This window comes from Sinocyclocheilus grahami, unplaced genomic scaffold (assembly GCF_001515645.1).
Source record: "Sinocyclocheilus grahami isolate Dianchi unplaced genomic scaffold, SAMN03320097.WGS_v1.1 scaffold156.1, whole genome shotgun sequence".
Taxonomy (NCBI): domain Eukaryota; kingdom Metazoa; phylum Chordata; class Actinopteri; order Cypriniformes; family Cyprinidae; genus Sinocyclocheilus; species Sinocyclocheilus grahami.
This window is the reverse complement of record NW_015505335.1, coordinates 1,336,930-1,352,290: the sequence shown is the minus strand read 5'-3', so window position 1 is coordinate 1,352,290 and position 15,361 is coordinate 1,336,930. Positions and strand designations below refer to the sequence as shown.

General features: G+C 38.6%; 1 protein-coding gene across 1 annotated transcript in view; it reads left to right on the top strand.

Moving 5' to 3' along the window:
* The window catches only part of LOC107592669 (Down syndrome cell adhesion molecule-like protein 1 homolog), a 135,739-nt gene that overhangs the window by 53,425 nt on the left and 66,953 nt on the right, over positions 1-15,361 (top strand). Inside the window, exons 4-6 of the mRNA XM_016282209.1 lie at positions 427-702; positions 1,581-1,877; positions 14,439-14,714. Coding sequence (XP_016137695.1) covers positions 427-702; positions 1,581-1,877; positions 14,439-14,714 — 849 coding nt within the window. The remainder of the gene's footprint in view (positions 1-426; positions 703-1,580; positions 1,878-14,438; positions 14,715-15,361) is intronic.

Sequence of the window (15,361 nt, the reverse complement as noted above, 5' to 3'; positions counted from 1 at the left end):
TCTCTATCTATCTATCTATCTATCTATCTATCTATCTATCTATCTATCTATCTATCTATCTATCTATCTATCTATCTATCTATCTATCTCTTATACCTGTACATACAAAACTGTCTATTGTAATATACCTGGACATACAATTGTCAATTTATATATTGTTATTCCTTATTTACTTGTTCTATTTACTTGTTCTATTTTTTATTCTTCTTTTATTATCTGTGTTTATGTTCTGTCGCTTTATCTTTGAGTTCAGCTCATGAAAAATGGGGGCAAAAACAAAAGTGTTGCGTTTATAATTGTGTTCAGTGTATCTGTCTGTCTAAGATACCATAATTCTACTTTTTTAGACAAAACTTTACCCTTGGACTCAAATAATATCTCTCTCTCTCTCTCTCTTTCTCTCTCCGTCTTTCTCTTTCTCCACAGAGCCTCTGAGAGTCACATTATCCCCCAAGAACCTGAAAACAGGCATCAGCAGCACAGTGATTCTGTCCTGTGCCGTTCAGGGCTCGCCCCAATTCACCGTCTCCTGGTTCCGCAACACAGAACCCATCGTGCCTGACCAGCACTTCTCCATCCAGGGAGCCCACAATGAAACTCTCTTCATCACGGCAGCCCAAAAAAGACACTCAGGGGCATATCAGTGCTTCGCCACCCGCAAGGGTCAGACCGCACAGGACTTCTCCATCATACTGCTTGAGGGTAAGTGGAAAGAGTGGATAATGGGATAGCACTGAAGGTTGTGGTTCTGATTCTAACTCTGCAGTGTACAATTCTTTTTTGACATAAAAGTTCCAAATTTTGATTACTATGACTTTTAAGCAAGTTACAATGTGCCCTACACAATCGCGACAAGATTTTTTCTTTTTTTCCAGTAACAGGTAATTGCTGTCCTTAATGAATGTGAAATATTGCACGAAGAAACAGCATAATAGATTTGGCATTTAATATACATAAACCAAAAGAAACCAAGCAACTGAAATGAAAAATGATTAATGGTATTAATACTGAATGCAATTTGCAGCAACAAAGCAATTTTCAAAATGATTTAAAAATATATGACTTTTAAAAATTATGGCTAATGGATTAAAATGATTGTGCTCAATCTAATGATTTTGTGACAATGATTTTCTGTTTTAAAAAACAGAATCAAACAGTAATAATTTCGATAAATATGCCAGAAAAATATGATGTAAAAATGTTTTCAGCTGAAATTATCCACGGACCCCCAAGCACCCTCTTACTGTTTGTATACTTCTGAATTAAGTAAACTCACATTTTACGATTTTACAGTTTAAATGTATTGCATGCAATTAAATTAAGTTGAGACAAAATATTAAAGAATTTGGTTTTATTTAATTAAATTTACACACATTTACTTTTTTTTTTTTACATCATGTCTGGTTAGGACACAGTGTCATTCATGCAATTGAGAGGCAAGACAAAATTAGTGACTTAATGACCACTTTTGAACTCCTCTTGAAAAATTGAGCTGTTCTTATGAAATAAACATTTCAGCAGTGTACCTTTCAAAGATTCTGAAGTCTTCTATCTGTATTCCTCTCTCTTTTTCCTGTCAGACGGCACCCCACGGATCGTCTCGTCTTTCAGTGAGCGCGTAGTAGCCCCTGGTGAGCCCTTCTCTCTCATGTGTGCGGCCAAAGGCGCTCCACCCCCCACCATCACCTGGACGCTGGACGACGAGCCGGTAGCGCGGGACTCGGCGCACCGGGCCAGCCAGTACACGCTCTCCGACGGCTCCACTGTCTCGCACGTCAACGTCTCAAACCCCCAGATCCGGGACGGGGGCGTGTACCGCTGCGCCGCACGCAACTCGGCCGGTAGCGCCGAGTACCAAGCGCGCATAAACGTAAGAGGTGCCTGTCTACTTTTCAATCTCAGACGTTTAGGGTTATAACCCACCACCTCCCCGACCCTTGACCCCTGAACTCCTCCACCTCATCTCAAGTCCAGATATCATTGCTTCTTATCAACTCAAGTATCATTGTGTGTGTGGGGGGGCGGGGGTGTGTATGTGAGTGGGTGGAGCGTCTTATGTTGTATGTTCATCACAGTTCTGTCACCTGTGCGTTTTCTCATCTTGAACGCCGTTCTTTCCACTGTCAGATCATCTGTTTGTGTTCTCTGTATCTTTCCACTTCTCCTGTTTGTGTCTCCATCTGCTGAGTCTTTGTTCCTCTCTTTCACACATACACGGTGTCTCTGTCTAAATGTTGCCGGCTGGCTGGCACACGTGTGGTGTCCTGGCTGTTCTGGGACAGAGTGGAGATCTGGCAGCAGGGAGACGCCATCACGCCAAAGAGAAAAGAGACATGTCAGATAATAAACCAGACTGAGAGGAGAGAAAATTAGTTGAAACAGTAGAGAAGGGTAGAAACGAGAGAAAAATACTTAAAAACTCAAATTAGAGGAAAGGAAAGAAGTAGAACAGAGACAAGAGAAGAGGACACATATGGAAAAAAACGATTCCAATGAAATGGAAGTAACGATAGATGTTTTCTTCTGTATTATGATGTATTCTAGTTTCATCCGTTTCCTCCGTAATTCTATATGGATTATTGAAAATGAATGTAGACCGGGGACTTTATTTTATCCATCGGTTGATAATTGGATTTTGATATTTGGCTGTTTGACTCAAAAATGAATGAAAACTCATTCAAGTCCATTTTGGTTGGGTTGTGTTTAAGTGGACTAAATTATTTTTTTGAAAAGTCTGGTATACGCCACCAGAGAGAAGTTTGTCGTTTCACTAGAAAATCAAGTTTTGACTTAAGAAAAACAGTGGCAAATGTATATAGACTCTATGATGAGAATTTCTACCCTTTGATTAGTAATGAATACTGATTATTTCACAGACAAAGTGGAATTCAAAGTTTGGCTCATGGTTACCTAGTTAACATAATAAAAAGTGCCTCAAAAAATTATTTGAAAATCTTTTAACTGATACTTTTTGGTACATTCTGAAGGGAGGAAAAAGAGGCATTCGCTCTGACCTGAATATATTTTAAAGGGTTAGTTCACCCAAAAATTTAAATTAGCCCATGAATTACTCACCCTCAAGGCATCCTAGGTGTATTTTTCTTCTTTCAAACTAATCCAGTCGGAGTTATATTAAAAATCGTCTTTGACCTTCCAAGCTGTTTAATGGCAGTCAGCGGGTGTTGCAGTGCATCAGTTCAAAAGAAGTGAAATAAAGCACATCCATCCATAATAAATAGTGCCTCACACAGCTCCGGGGGCTGAACAAAGTATTCTTGTAGCGAATCGATGCGTTTTTGTAAGAAAATAACCATATTTAAAACCTAATAATCACTTTAATCTAGCTTGTGCTCACTGTTGTAAACGGAAGCCGTTCCGGAGCAGATGACGTAAGATGTCGGCGTTGTGCATGCACCGCTCAGAAGTGACGAACGCAGAAGTGCAGGGGAGAGATCAAAACATAACAACGGTCACGATTTAGAAGTACAAAACGAGGATTTGTAAAGAAGAATGTCAGAGGATTTCGATATAAGCCAAGAGGAGACTGGTTTTCCTTTGCTAAAATAAGGAAACTTTGCTTCCTTTGCTCCTGTAAAGAAATGTTGATTTTCTCGAGACTCACCAATGCGCAACGCCGACCTCATACGTCATCCTCCCGGAGCTGCTTCCATGTACAACTGTTGGCGCAAGCTAGATTAAAGTGATTATTACGTTTTGAATATGGATATTTTTCTTACAAAAACGCATTGATTCGCTACAGGAGGCCTTTGTTCACCCCTGGAGCCATGTGAGGCACTTTTTTGTTATGGATATATGCGCTTTATTTCACTTCTTTTGAACTGATGAACTGCAACACCCGCTGACTGCCATCAAACAGCTTGGAAGATCAAAGACAATTTTTTATATTACTCCGACTGGATTCATCTGAAAGAAGGAATTCATATATGCCTAGGATGGCTTGAGGGTGAGTAAATAATGGACTAATTTTCCTTTCCTTTTTGAGTGAACTATTGCTTTAAATATTTGATGTCACTTACCTGACAAACGTTGACAATTCCAATAACAATTTCATCCACAGAAGCACTTGTTCTATCCACCCAGTACCTTGTTTCTAGCCAGACAGATAAATCCCAGTGCGCCAATACTCTCGGAAGTTGTGCTCAGTCAGCTAATCAGATTAAGTTTGTGAGATTGAGAACAGAGATTGAGTTTTTTGCATATTATGCATCAGATGGTAAGTGAACCGACTGTGGGCATTCCATGGGCGTGTCTTCTGAGCCTCAGACTAAGAGTGATATTGATTAGTGTTGACAGGCCTGTTGAATTCACCCTCTCTTCCTCTCTGAAATGTTCAGTTATGACATATCTGTCTGCTTTAAGGAGACATGCCAGAGCAATCATTGCAGTGAGAATGAGACCCTGTGCCAGGGAGCCACAGTTGTGCGCACACACGTTGAACTCACGGACACACTCATAGAGTCTTAAAGGGGTCCTATTATGCTTTTTCACTTTTTTAATTTTAGTCAGTGTGTAGTGTGTTTGTTTGGGCATAAAAAAGATATTTCATTTTTAAAAAATCCCTTTTCAAGAACTACAATGAACGACTCGTTTGGACTACAGCGTTGGTTTACGGGCTTTGTGATATCACAAAGCTGCTCATTAGATTATAATTAAAAAGAATTCCCGCCTACAGAAATTTGAATGGTTGGGTGGTGGGGAGGGGCAAGGTTGTGGTTAGAAAGCTTGGTTGAGTGAGTGCATCAGACGAGACGCTGAAGAAGAAGTGCTGCTGCAGAATTAGTGCATCAGAGATAACGAAGAAGAAGAGCTGCTGTGCTGTAGCGTAAAATTTTCGGCATGTCTAGAACAATTCTTACAAGTACAACATGACGTAGCTGGGTGCCGTGGACAGACGCCTTACGGCACCGCCGGTGTGCCTACACTCATAGAAAATAATGTATTCAAATTTTAAAGATGTGGCGCGACGCGACGCTGCGCTTCTCGTCCGGTGTGCGACCGCCTGAAATGCTGTTTTTTTCACCTCCGTGCCCAAACGTTGCAATTTATTTTTTAACTTTTTTCCTGAGCATTATAACCACAATTTGCTATCGTGTGCTGCACATTTTACTGAGGACAGCTTCCACAACACGAGGGAGTATAGTGCCGGATTCGCCAAAAGCTTGTTGAAAGACGGAGCAAGGGGCGTGGCAGTACTGAAACACAGTCTAAGCTGGTCACCAATCACAACACACTGGGACAGCTAACCAGTCACAACACATTTTGTTTTTCGGAAGGCGGACCTTCATCAAAGCCAGAACTAATCGAGCCATTTGTGCCAGGCTGGAGAGAAAGGTATTTTAATAATGTAAATTATGTGAAAAATAATGCATTTTTTGAACCACCAAGCATGAGAGCATGTTCTAGTACCCCCCCAAAACAAAATAAAGACTTTGTAAAAGAGCATAATAGGACACCTTTAAAATACTACTGCCTGACTAATACACTCTGACCGCAGTTTGCTCATGAAAACGGACAGCATTGACTTTAACGCACACACTATCCATATCACGCACACACATTTATTCTTGAGATGATAGTTCCGCCACGCAATATTTAACAAACAGACACCTGTGAGCAATCAGGCCCCATTCTTCCTGTGAACAGCACAATAGCAGTGCTCAGTTCCTGCCTGGAACATTATCTAAGTTCATACATTCATATATTATGTTTGAGAACAAAAGAAAAATAGAGAAATAGAAAGACAGCCAGAGAATAACTGTGAAGAAGAGAGAAGAGGGATACTGTGCGACAGTCTTCTTGAATAATACATCAGGGTTGACTTGTCAGAGCGGTGACTTCAAAGCACAACACACGCTGAGCTGAGAGAAAGGGAGACAGAGCAACAGAAGAAGAGAGAGATACGAGGATGAGGAGTGGGCTGTTAGAGAGGATGAGAATATGTGTGTGCATAAAATCTACATATGCCCCATCGACGATGTATTAACCGATCCGCCCTCCATTTTGAGGCAAACAAAATGTCCTTCTACAGTAGTATTCTCGTTCTTCTGGTTCCTCAGATTTTTTTTTACTCCTAAGCCACCTTGTCTCAATTCTTTCCGTTTCTTTTTTTTTCTTTCTGCATCTTCAGGCATTGGCCATTCAAATCTTCAGTGTCCCACCATCCATTTGTTCATACACCCCTCCATCCTCGTGTGTGATTTGAGAGCAGAGTCCTGAAGAATAATTATCTTTTTCCAAAAACAAAGAAAACAAAACAAACACAAATCGGTCATTACTAACCTTTTCAAATTTGGCAATGACTGGTCTTGCTAGCAAGAACCAGAAGCTGTTAGCATATGCTAATTTCAAAGGGCATTCACACTGACAGTGTTTTGCAGCAAGAGCAAGTTGAAACCATAGTTGGTGATTTGAGGTTACTAGAGACCAAAATTTGTGACAGATCTGGGGAAACTTTATGCAAATGAACAGTGACTACCAGAAAGTGGAGCTCATGTTATCTGCTTCATAATTCTGCAGTTAAGCAGGAAATGCATCCTAGCAATCAAAACAAGCCTAAGGTTCAATTCAATCAGGGCCGCTGCTGGCCAAATGGGTACCCTAAGCAGAATTGTATTGTTGTGCCTCGTCCCCCAAATATTATGAAAGTAAAAAAAACCAAAAAAAACACCTACAATAGGGGTCAAAATAGAACTTTAATAAAATATTAAAGTAAATTAGTTAATTAATTGTAATTAAACGGTATTATTTACAAAGTACAATTGTAGTTATATGGCAAAAAAACAAAAACAAACTACAATTACACATATTAAATAAAACATTTTAAAATATTAAATATTATCAAAACATATACAATAATAAATTAAATAAAAAATAAAAAACCACTTCATCCTCTTTTGTAACAAATTTCAGTAGTGAGCCTGCATTAAATGAAGCAGAAGATAATAGTCCCTGAATAATTTAATAGAAGTGCACTTCTAAATAAACAGTTACTAGTAAAAAAGAAAACTAAAAAACTAAAAAAAAAAAAAAAGTAAATTAAGAGCAGTCAGTGTAATAAAACAGTTTTAACAAAAAAATAAAAATAAATGACCTCCTATGGATATGATTTTATTGATACAGTTGTCTGATTGATTTAATAGTCTCAAGCATTCGGAAATCACACAAAAGAAAATGAATACTACAATAAAACCATGTTATTTTTTGTAAGGATTGTGATGTCCATACGTTTTTGCTGAAGAAATTACAGAGGCTGTAGCAATTCTATTGCAGAAAGGTGCATGGTCAAAAATGAAAGATTAAGTGGATATTTGAATTAAAAGTTTGGTCAACATTAAACAAGGATTTGATCGTCCTGTAAGTGTAACAACAGCAATTACCAGGCACACTTTGCCTAGGCATTTGTAAATTGTTTGTTTATTTTGTACTACATTATGTATTTTAACAGTGTTATTCAATGAAACCATATGCTTATTGTTAATTAACCTATCATTATTGCCTCATTGTTTTTATATAATGCATTTGAAGTCATTTTAAAAGTGCTGTTCGCTTAGTTCTGTTTTTATTACGACAATTATTTTTTTTTATTAGGCTTTAAATAAAAAAAGGCTAAAAAATAAAATAAAAATCTGAATACTTTTGTTAATTATTATTTGAAGTAACAAAACCATGGTTAATTTGTGGTTACCATGGCTACAAGAACCATGATTTTTGGGTTGTTTTATTCGCAGTAAAAGCACGGTTCATTTTCGTAAGGGAACGTGGAAACTCAGAGAGAATATTAAAACAGATGCATTGGTGGCGGTGAAATTATTACGACATTAAAACACGTTATTAAGACAACAGAAATAAAGGTTTACAGGATTATGAACGTGCATGAAAATGATACACGGGCTTCATCTTGGGCTTTTTGAACTTTTTCTTTTCTCGGCGCCGGACTGCTGATGTCTTTTTTTCGGGCATAGTTGTCCATCAATTATGATAATTTGCAGTCAGCCACAAACATAAGGTGAGATTGGGCATGGGCACAGGAATGGAGCATCACGTGTGCTTAGCCTACTGCGTTCACCTTAAAATGTTTTTTTTTTAATGTTATATATATGTTCATGTTTATATTTTTATTTATGTATATAGATATGTTAATTTTTTTTTTGAGCAACTGGGATGGTGCCCCCCTGGGAGTTGGTGCCCTACGCAAACTGCATACTCTGCGTATAGGGAGTGGCGGTACTGAATTCAATTAAAATCGATGTCTATTTGTATAGTGCATTTCATGATGCATATTGTTTCAAAGCAGTCTCACATGATATGCATGTCTCTACATTACAATTAAGAGTAATTTGTTATCCGAGGTCGCTATGTCAAAGTAATGTCCATATGGCAGAAATATATAGTTCTAGGATAATACAAATCAGGCAGTTAGTTATTGACATGTATTCAAGCAGAAACGATGAACACAATTAAGGCAATGATTACATGTTGTGATCATAATTACAATGTAAGTAAAATTTGGGAGTTCTGTCAGGACCACTATCGTCAATATAACTTACGATTAGGATACATTTTAGGTTGGGGGAATGGTTCTGTTCTGGGCAAACACTCCCTGCCCATCCACGTAGCCTAGCATGGATAGGAGCAGGGAGAGCAGAATACCCCCCCCCCCCCCTCCCAGGGTAACAGAACAGAACCAACATCAATGATAAATGTAGCAGATGCCATTAATGTTCTACATGATTATTTTAACAACATGATTCAGTGGTCTGACTCAATGGTATATTCACTGCCAAGTCCTGACTGGACGAGAGGAGGAGCTGGGGATGGAGGTGGGTGATTAGTTCCTGAGCGAAGCGATAGCTGCTGAATAATGACTGAAGGGACCTTATGAAGGGAATTATGATTGGTGTCGTGATCCTATAGGTAGACGTGGATCAGCTGAGTGTCAGCTGATGCAAATTTGACTAACATGGCCTGCCAGAACTATCGCTATTCTCCATTTCTGTCAGGACCACTATCGTCAATATAACTTACAATTAGCATACATTTTAGGTTGGGGGAATGGTTCTGTTCTGGGCAAACACTCCTTGCCCATCCACGCAGCCTAGCATGTATGGGAGCAGGGAGAGCAGAATACCCTCCAAAACAACCATATGCTGAACCCCCCAACCAAAATGCTGATAGCAATCTAACTGAATGTCTTACGGAAGGAGAGTGGCGACGAAGGGGTGCTCTTCTGCTATGATCAGGTAGAAAGAGCAGCTTGCCCCTTCGGGAAGACTGTGGCAGCGAAGGGGTGCTCTTCTTTTATTCTTTATAATCAGCTAAGAATAGCAGCAGGCCCCTTACCAGAGGAGTGTAGCAACGAAGAGGTGCTCTTCTTAATAGCAGCCAAGAAGAGCAGCAAGCCCCTTTTTAAAGCAACCTGAAATTAAGATGCAGAATCCACTAGATTGCAGCCTAGTTGCCAGTTGTAGCAAACACTGTGCATTGCAGCCGTAGAGCAAGCAATGACAGGTTTAGAGATCGCAGATTCTGCCTAGCCTAAGCTTAGCATCCATAACACGGCATATAGCTCAATAATTCAAGTCATGTTTATGCAGGTTGTCGCCTCCCATGATATTAACGTTCGCTGAAGTTCATGTCCTCTATCTGATAACCCGCATTAGTGTAGTAGACAATCCTTAGAAGATTATGCAACAGTGTGTAGCTTGCTTAAGCACGGCATGTTGCAGTAGTCAGATCTAAAGAAAATAGCATTACCAATAACCAGATAACCCATAGCAGCAAGCATATCTCAAGATAATTAGATGGCCTTAAACAATAGCTAAACATAAGCTTCTTGCTGTCGAAAGTTTACCCGCATACCAGCACTGCAGAAACACCCGATAGGCTAAAGGCTGATTTATACTCGATGCGTCCACAAGTTCGCTTAGGTGTGCGCGGTAAATATGACGTCATCGCGGTGTTGGCGGAAGTTCGCTTTGAGTGCGCGCAACGTCATTTCGTGTGGCGGTGTGCATGACATTTTTTGTAACTTCCGAGCAGCTCCGCTTCCGAAGATGCACAAGTTCAAAGCGACTCTAGCCGAACATGCACGTCTATGCCGGCATTTGTGTGAAACAGAAGCAGTTGATGTTAAGTTCAAACTCCACCAGGTGCAGCTTTCAACGTTTTTAGGGAAAACAATGTAGAGGTTTTTTTTGTTTTGTTTTGTTTTTTTTGCATAGTTTGTTCAAGGCTTTTTAATTGAAATATGTTTTATTTCTTTTTTTGTATAAAATAGAAATAGAATTAATTTAATTCAATTCAATTCAAGTTTATTTGTATAGCGCTTTTCACGATACAAATCGTTGCAAAGCAACTTTACAGCAAATTAAGTTTCTACAATATTTAGTTTCTAATAATATTTAGATGCTATTTATACACTATTTGCTTAAGTTGTCTTGGTTTTGATGCGAAATAAACACAAAAGCTTAAGATTATTTTAATCAGTTTGTACATAAAAAATTACTAATTCATCAACTCATTCATCACGCAAGAAATCTTGTACCGGCAAATGTCTTCTTCTCACCGGTGATTCCCGATGGTTTTAGAGGACAATTACGTCTCGTTGCCCCCTGTTGTTTCAAAGAATAGTACAACGGCAAACGCGACAAGTATAAAAGCCTTGTCCATTTGGGAAGGTGCGCGTGCAGTCAGCGGAGGCTCACGAAGCGGAGCCAGGCGAAAGTATAAATTCTGCTTAAGCAACGGCAGGTCTAGCAACAATATGATAGTGGACACTAGATAAGCCTTAACAAGCAAGCAATCCCAATACCCTGATAGCTTTAAGCAAAGACCTTCTGAAATGCATAGAGTGGGGCAGAAGAATAGTGCTAAAAAGAGCAGCATGCCCCTTTAAAGCAGTACGGCATATGGTCAATACTCGAATTTAGGCAACAGCATTTGCCCTTGTCTAGATAAAGTTTAGCATTGATACAACTGTAGAAGAAAATGTACGATCTGCACATCAGTATCAAGCACATTACCGATACAATAGTTAGCTTGAGCAACAGCATATCACTGATTTAAACACAGCGTGTTGGAAATAGTTGGATAAATTTAATGAAAGCATCCCCATAGATGAGCCTGAAGCAGCAAGCCTGTTTCATATTGACAGCCTTGACAATAGATTAAAACAAGGCTCGCTGGTAAATTTAACTGGTAATGTTACCAGTGTGACAATACGATAGCATGCCTAGCAAACATAACTGAACAACTAGCTTTAGACAATGAGAAATATCTGAAGCATGTTCGCCAATATAGCATTAGGCAATAAAATGAAAGAAACTTTGCTTAGTTTCGTGAAGACATTCAGAGATTAAATTAAGGTAAAATGGCAAGTTATTACATGGATGATTTAACCCTTCTTGAATATCTTGCTTCTTCCAGTGGGGAAGCAGATCTCGTGTAAAGTTGTTGGTTCAGTCGTATTATCACAATTTTGGCGATGAATTGCGGGCAAAGTGTCTATATCAATTGCGAGGAGTCATGCTCGCTCAGATCACTTTCAGTCTATCGGCTTGACAAACAATGCGGCGAATTCGCTTAAGTTCACAACTTGAATCTGGTGAGATACTCTGTGGGAATCCTGTCGAAAATCCTGATTGAACGCTTCCTATGGAGATGGAATTCGCCTTCTGATTAGTTCCTGAGCGAAGCGATAGCTGCTGAATAATGACTGAAGGGACCTTTTGAAGGGAATTATGATTGGTGTCGGGATCCTGTAGGTAGACGTGGATCAGCTGAGTGTCAGCTGATGCGAGCTTGACTAAGATGGCCTGACAGAACTATCGCTACGCTCCATTTCTGTATATTTATTCCGAGTTGGCATTAACTGAGGTCCTCACAAGAGGCCGGATCCAGAGTGGAGCTTGTACAATCTCTAGTTATCTCGGGATCGGCATACTGAGGTAGAAACAGAAACGTTAATATATAATAATTACCATAGCTGTTGTTCATGACTTTTCGAACAAAGAATAATCATGTGCATTTGATCAGACATAACTGGAGTACAAGGTTATGAGAACTCCTAACATTATTAGGAAGGTTATTCCAGAGTTTAGGAGCCAAATGTGCAAACGTTCAATCCCCTTTACTGGACTTTGTTATCCTTGGTACTATCAAAAGTCCAGCGTTTTGCGACCTTTAAGAGTTTGATGGATTGTGGTGTGATAGGAGACTGTTTAAGTACACACGAGCTAAACCATTTAGGGCCTCATAAGTAAGTAGCTATATTTTATAACTGATACAGAATTTAATAGGCAGCCAGTGTAGAGATTGTAAATATGGGGTGGTATCCCTGTTGAAAAAACCAGCATATGCTGGTTAGGAATGTTTTGAAGCATGGTTGCTGGTTTGAGCTGGTCCTTAGCTGGTCATGAGCTGGTTTAAACTGGTTCTTAGCTGGTCATGTACTGGTCCTAAGCTGGTCCAAAGCAACTAGCTCCTGCTCAGGACCAGTTTAGGACCAGCACATGAGCAGCTTGAACCAGCTCATGACCAGCACATGATCATCTAAGGAGCAGCTCAAACCAGCAGCCATGCTTCAAAACATACCTAACCAGCATATGCTGGATTTTTCAAATAAGAGTTTGATGGATTGTGGTGTGATAGGAGACTGTTTAAGTACACACGAGCTAAACCATTTAGGGCCTCATAAGTAAGTAGCTATATTTTATAACTGATACAGAATTTAATAGGCAGCCAGTGTAGAGATTGTAAATATGGGGTGGTATCCCTGTTGAAAAAACCAGCATATGCTGGATTTTTCAAAAGGGATGATCATATTTATTTGATTTAGTAAGAACTCTAACAACTGCATGTTGGACTACCTGTAGCTTGCGTATTGAAGAGGCATGACAACCACCTAGTAGTGCATTGCAATAGTCCAATTTAGAGGTCATGAATGCATGAACTAGCATTTCTGCATCTGGTGCATAAAGTGGTTTGCTGGTTGAAGCTGTTCCTAGCTAATCTCCTAGCCTATCTAACCCGGTGTTTAGCAGATATAGCTGGACTTAAAAGCTAAAAAGTACTCCAAAGCCACCAAAACAGTCCAGCCTGGCCAGCTTGATGACAAGCTATCCAGCTTATTTTATTTATTTATTTTTTCAGTAGGGCAGTAGCAACTTGGTGAACTCTAACAATTAAATCATTGTCAGTGTGAACACCACCTTACACTTTAGACTACTAGCCAGTTCTAATAAAAAGTAGAAAAAAAAAACATTTGGTAACACTTTCTGTGAAGCCCGTATTTATAGTACATTATAAGGGTATTTTTAAGGCATTATAATGAATGCATAATGCATTATAAAAAAACGTATAATATGTTATATCAACTCATGAATAATCATAACAACAGTTATAATACATCATAATACTTACGTATTTGTGGTTATAAGTTTAAGAGTATGATTATTTATAACACAATGAACACCATCGCGTTAAGTAAAGTAGCATACGAAAAATGGCAAGATATGACACTTATAATACAATATAACTATGAGAAATATAGTCCATTGTAAAAGTGGATGCAACATGTTCATTGTGTTATAAATCATCATACTCTTAAAAGCTATAACCACAAATAAGTAAATATTATAATATATTAAAACTGTTCTTATGAATATTCATGAGATGATACAACATATTATAAGGTTTTTTATAATGCATTATGCATTCATTATAATGCCTTAAGAATACCCTTATAATGTATCATAAATACGGGCTTCATAGAAAGTGTTACCAAACATTTTAGCCTTTATTTTCAAAAGCTATTTAGTAGCTGTTAGCATTTAGCATGCCACAGTTTCGCTAAAGTAATTCTATGGCCTCTGCTCTCGCAGTCCTCAATTCTTTAAATGTGTGTTTTGGGACGTTGCTATGAAATGTGATGTTGTATTTTCACTCTGCCTACACAAACACATTAGGTTAGTATTTTATTGTTAAGATTAAACCACACATAGCATTATTATTAAATGCATTAACTTGGCGTATTAGTACAGAAACATACCTCATTCAGTCGCTGAAATTATACAAAGGCATGGTTCTTCTCTACGATATGTGCCTATGTGCCAAGCTATGATGAAGAATATGGTACAAGACACATTGAAACTGTAGATGCACACACCTATTACACCACATTCTCTGCTGTGTGAAGACCAAGAGCATTCTAACCCCTTCCTCCCCCTCCACCACTCGCTCTTCTCCTTTCTTGCTCCCACATCTCTTTATATACCCCAAATATCCATGCAAAACCTGGTCTCCCATCTCCCTCTCATTCTCAAATCCTTCTCTCTTACCCTTTTCTACCTGGCATATTCTCCCTCTTTTTTGTCTTCCTCTCTCTCTCTTTCTTTCTCTTTCTTTTCTCTCTCTTGCAGGTCCTCCCAGTATCCGGGCCATGCGGAATATCACAGCTGTGGCCGGTCGCAACACTTTCATTAACTGTCGTGTGATTGGTTACCCCTATTACTCCATCAAGTGGTTTAAAGACGGGACAACGCCGTTGCCAGACAACCATCGTCAGGTGGTATATGAGAATGGCACTCTGAAGTTGAGTGATGTGCAGAAGGGTACAGATGAGGGGGCGTATCTGTGCAGCGTGCTCATCCAACCCCAGCTCTCCATTAGCCAGACTGTCTACGTCACAGTCAAAGGTTAGTGATTACTGCTAATGGTTTTGGGGATGTTTATAGCCCCTTATAATAAGTCACAAGCAGTCACAATTAAAAAAATATATAAAAAATTAGAAGGTCCCTCTACAATTTAATTTGCGCTGTTTGTTCACAGGTTTTTAAACAAAAATAAATAAATAAAACCTAGATTATAAGTTTAAAACTGTTAATGAATATTTTTAAGATTTCATCTCCTTCATACCAAGTCTTACAATGATCCACATAATTTATTATTATTCAGAGACTTAATAACTTCACCATCATGTTGTGTAAATTGTTTATTTGCGGATAATTGTGATTTCTAAAACGTACATATAAATTAGTGTTGATTCGTCATTTTGTATTTAGCATGTAATATTTTAATATAATCATTAAATATGTTTTTGAAGAGAATGTAGTCTTGTAAATAGTTTTTGTGTAAAAAAAAACAAAAATGGTGCATTCATATCAGTCACATTGGATTTATTGTGAAAATGTTGTGACCATTTTCTCATGAATTGATTTTTCATCAGACTTGATTTAGTCTTTGTGTTTTGCATACTGTATATTTTATGCATTATTTAGGCACAAAGCTTATATATATATATATATATATATATATATATATATATATATATATATATATATAT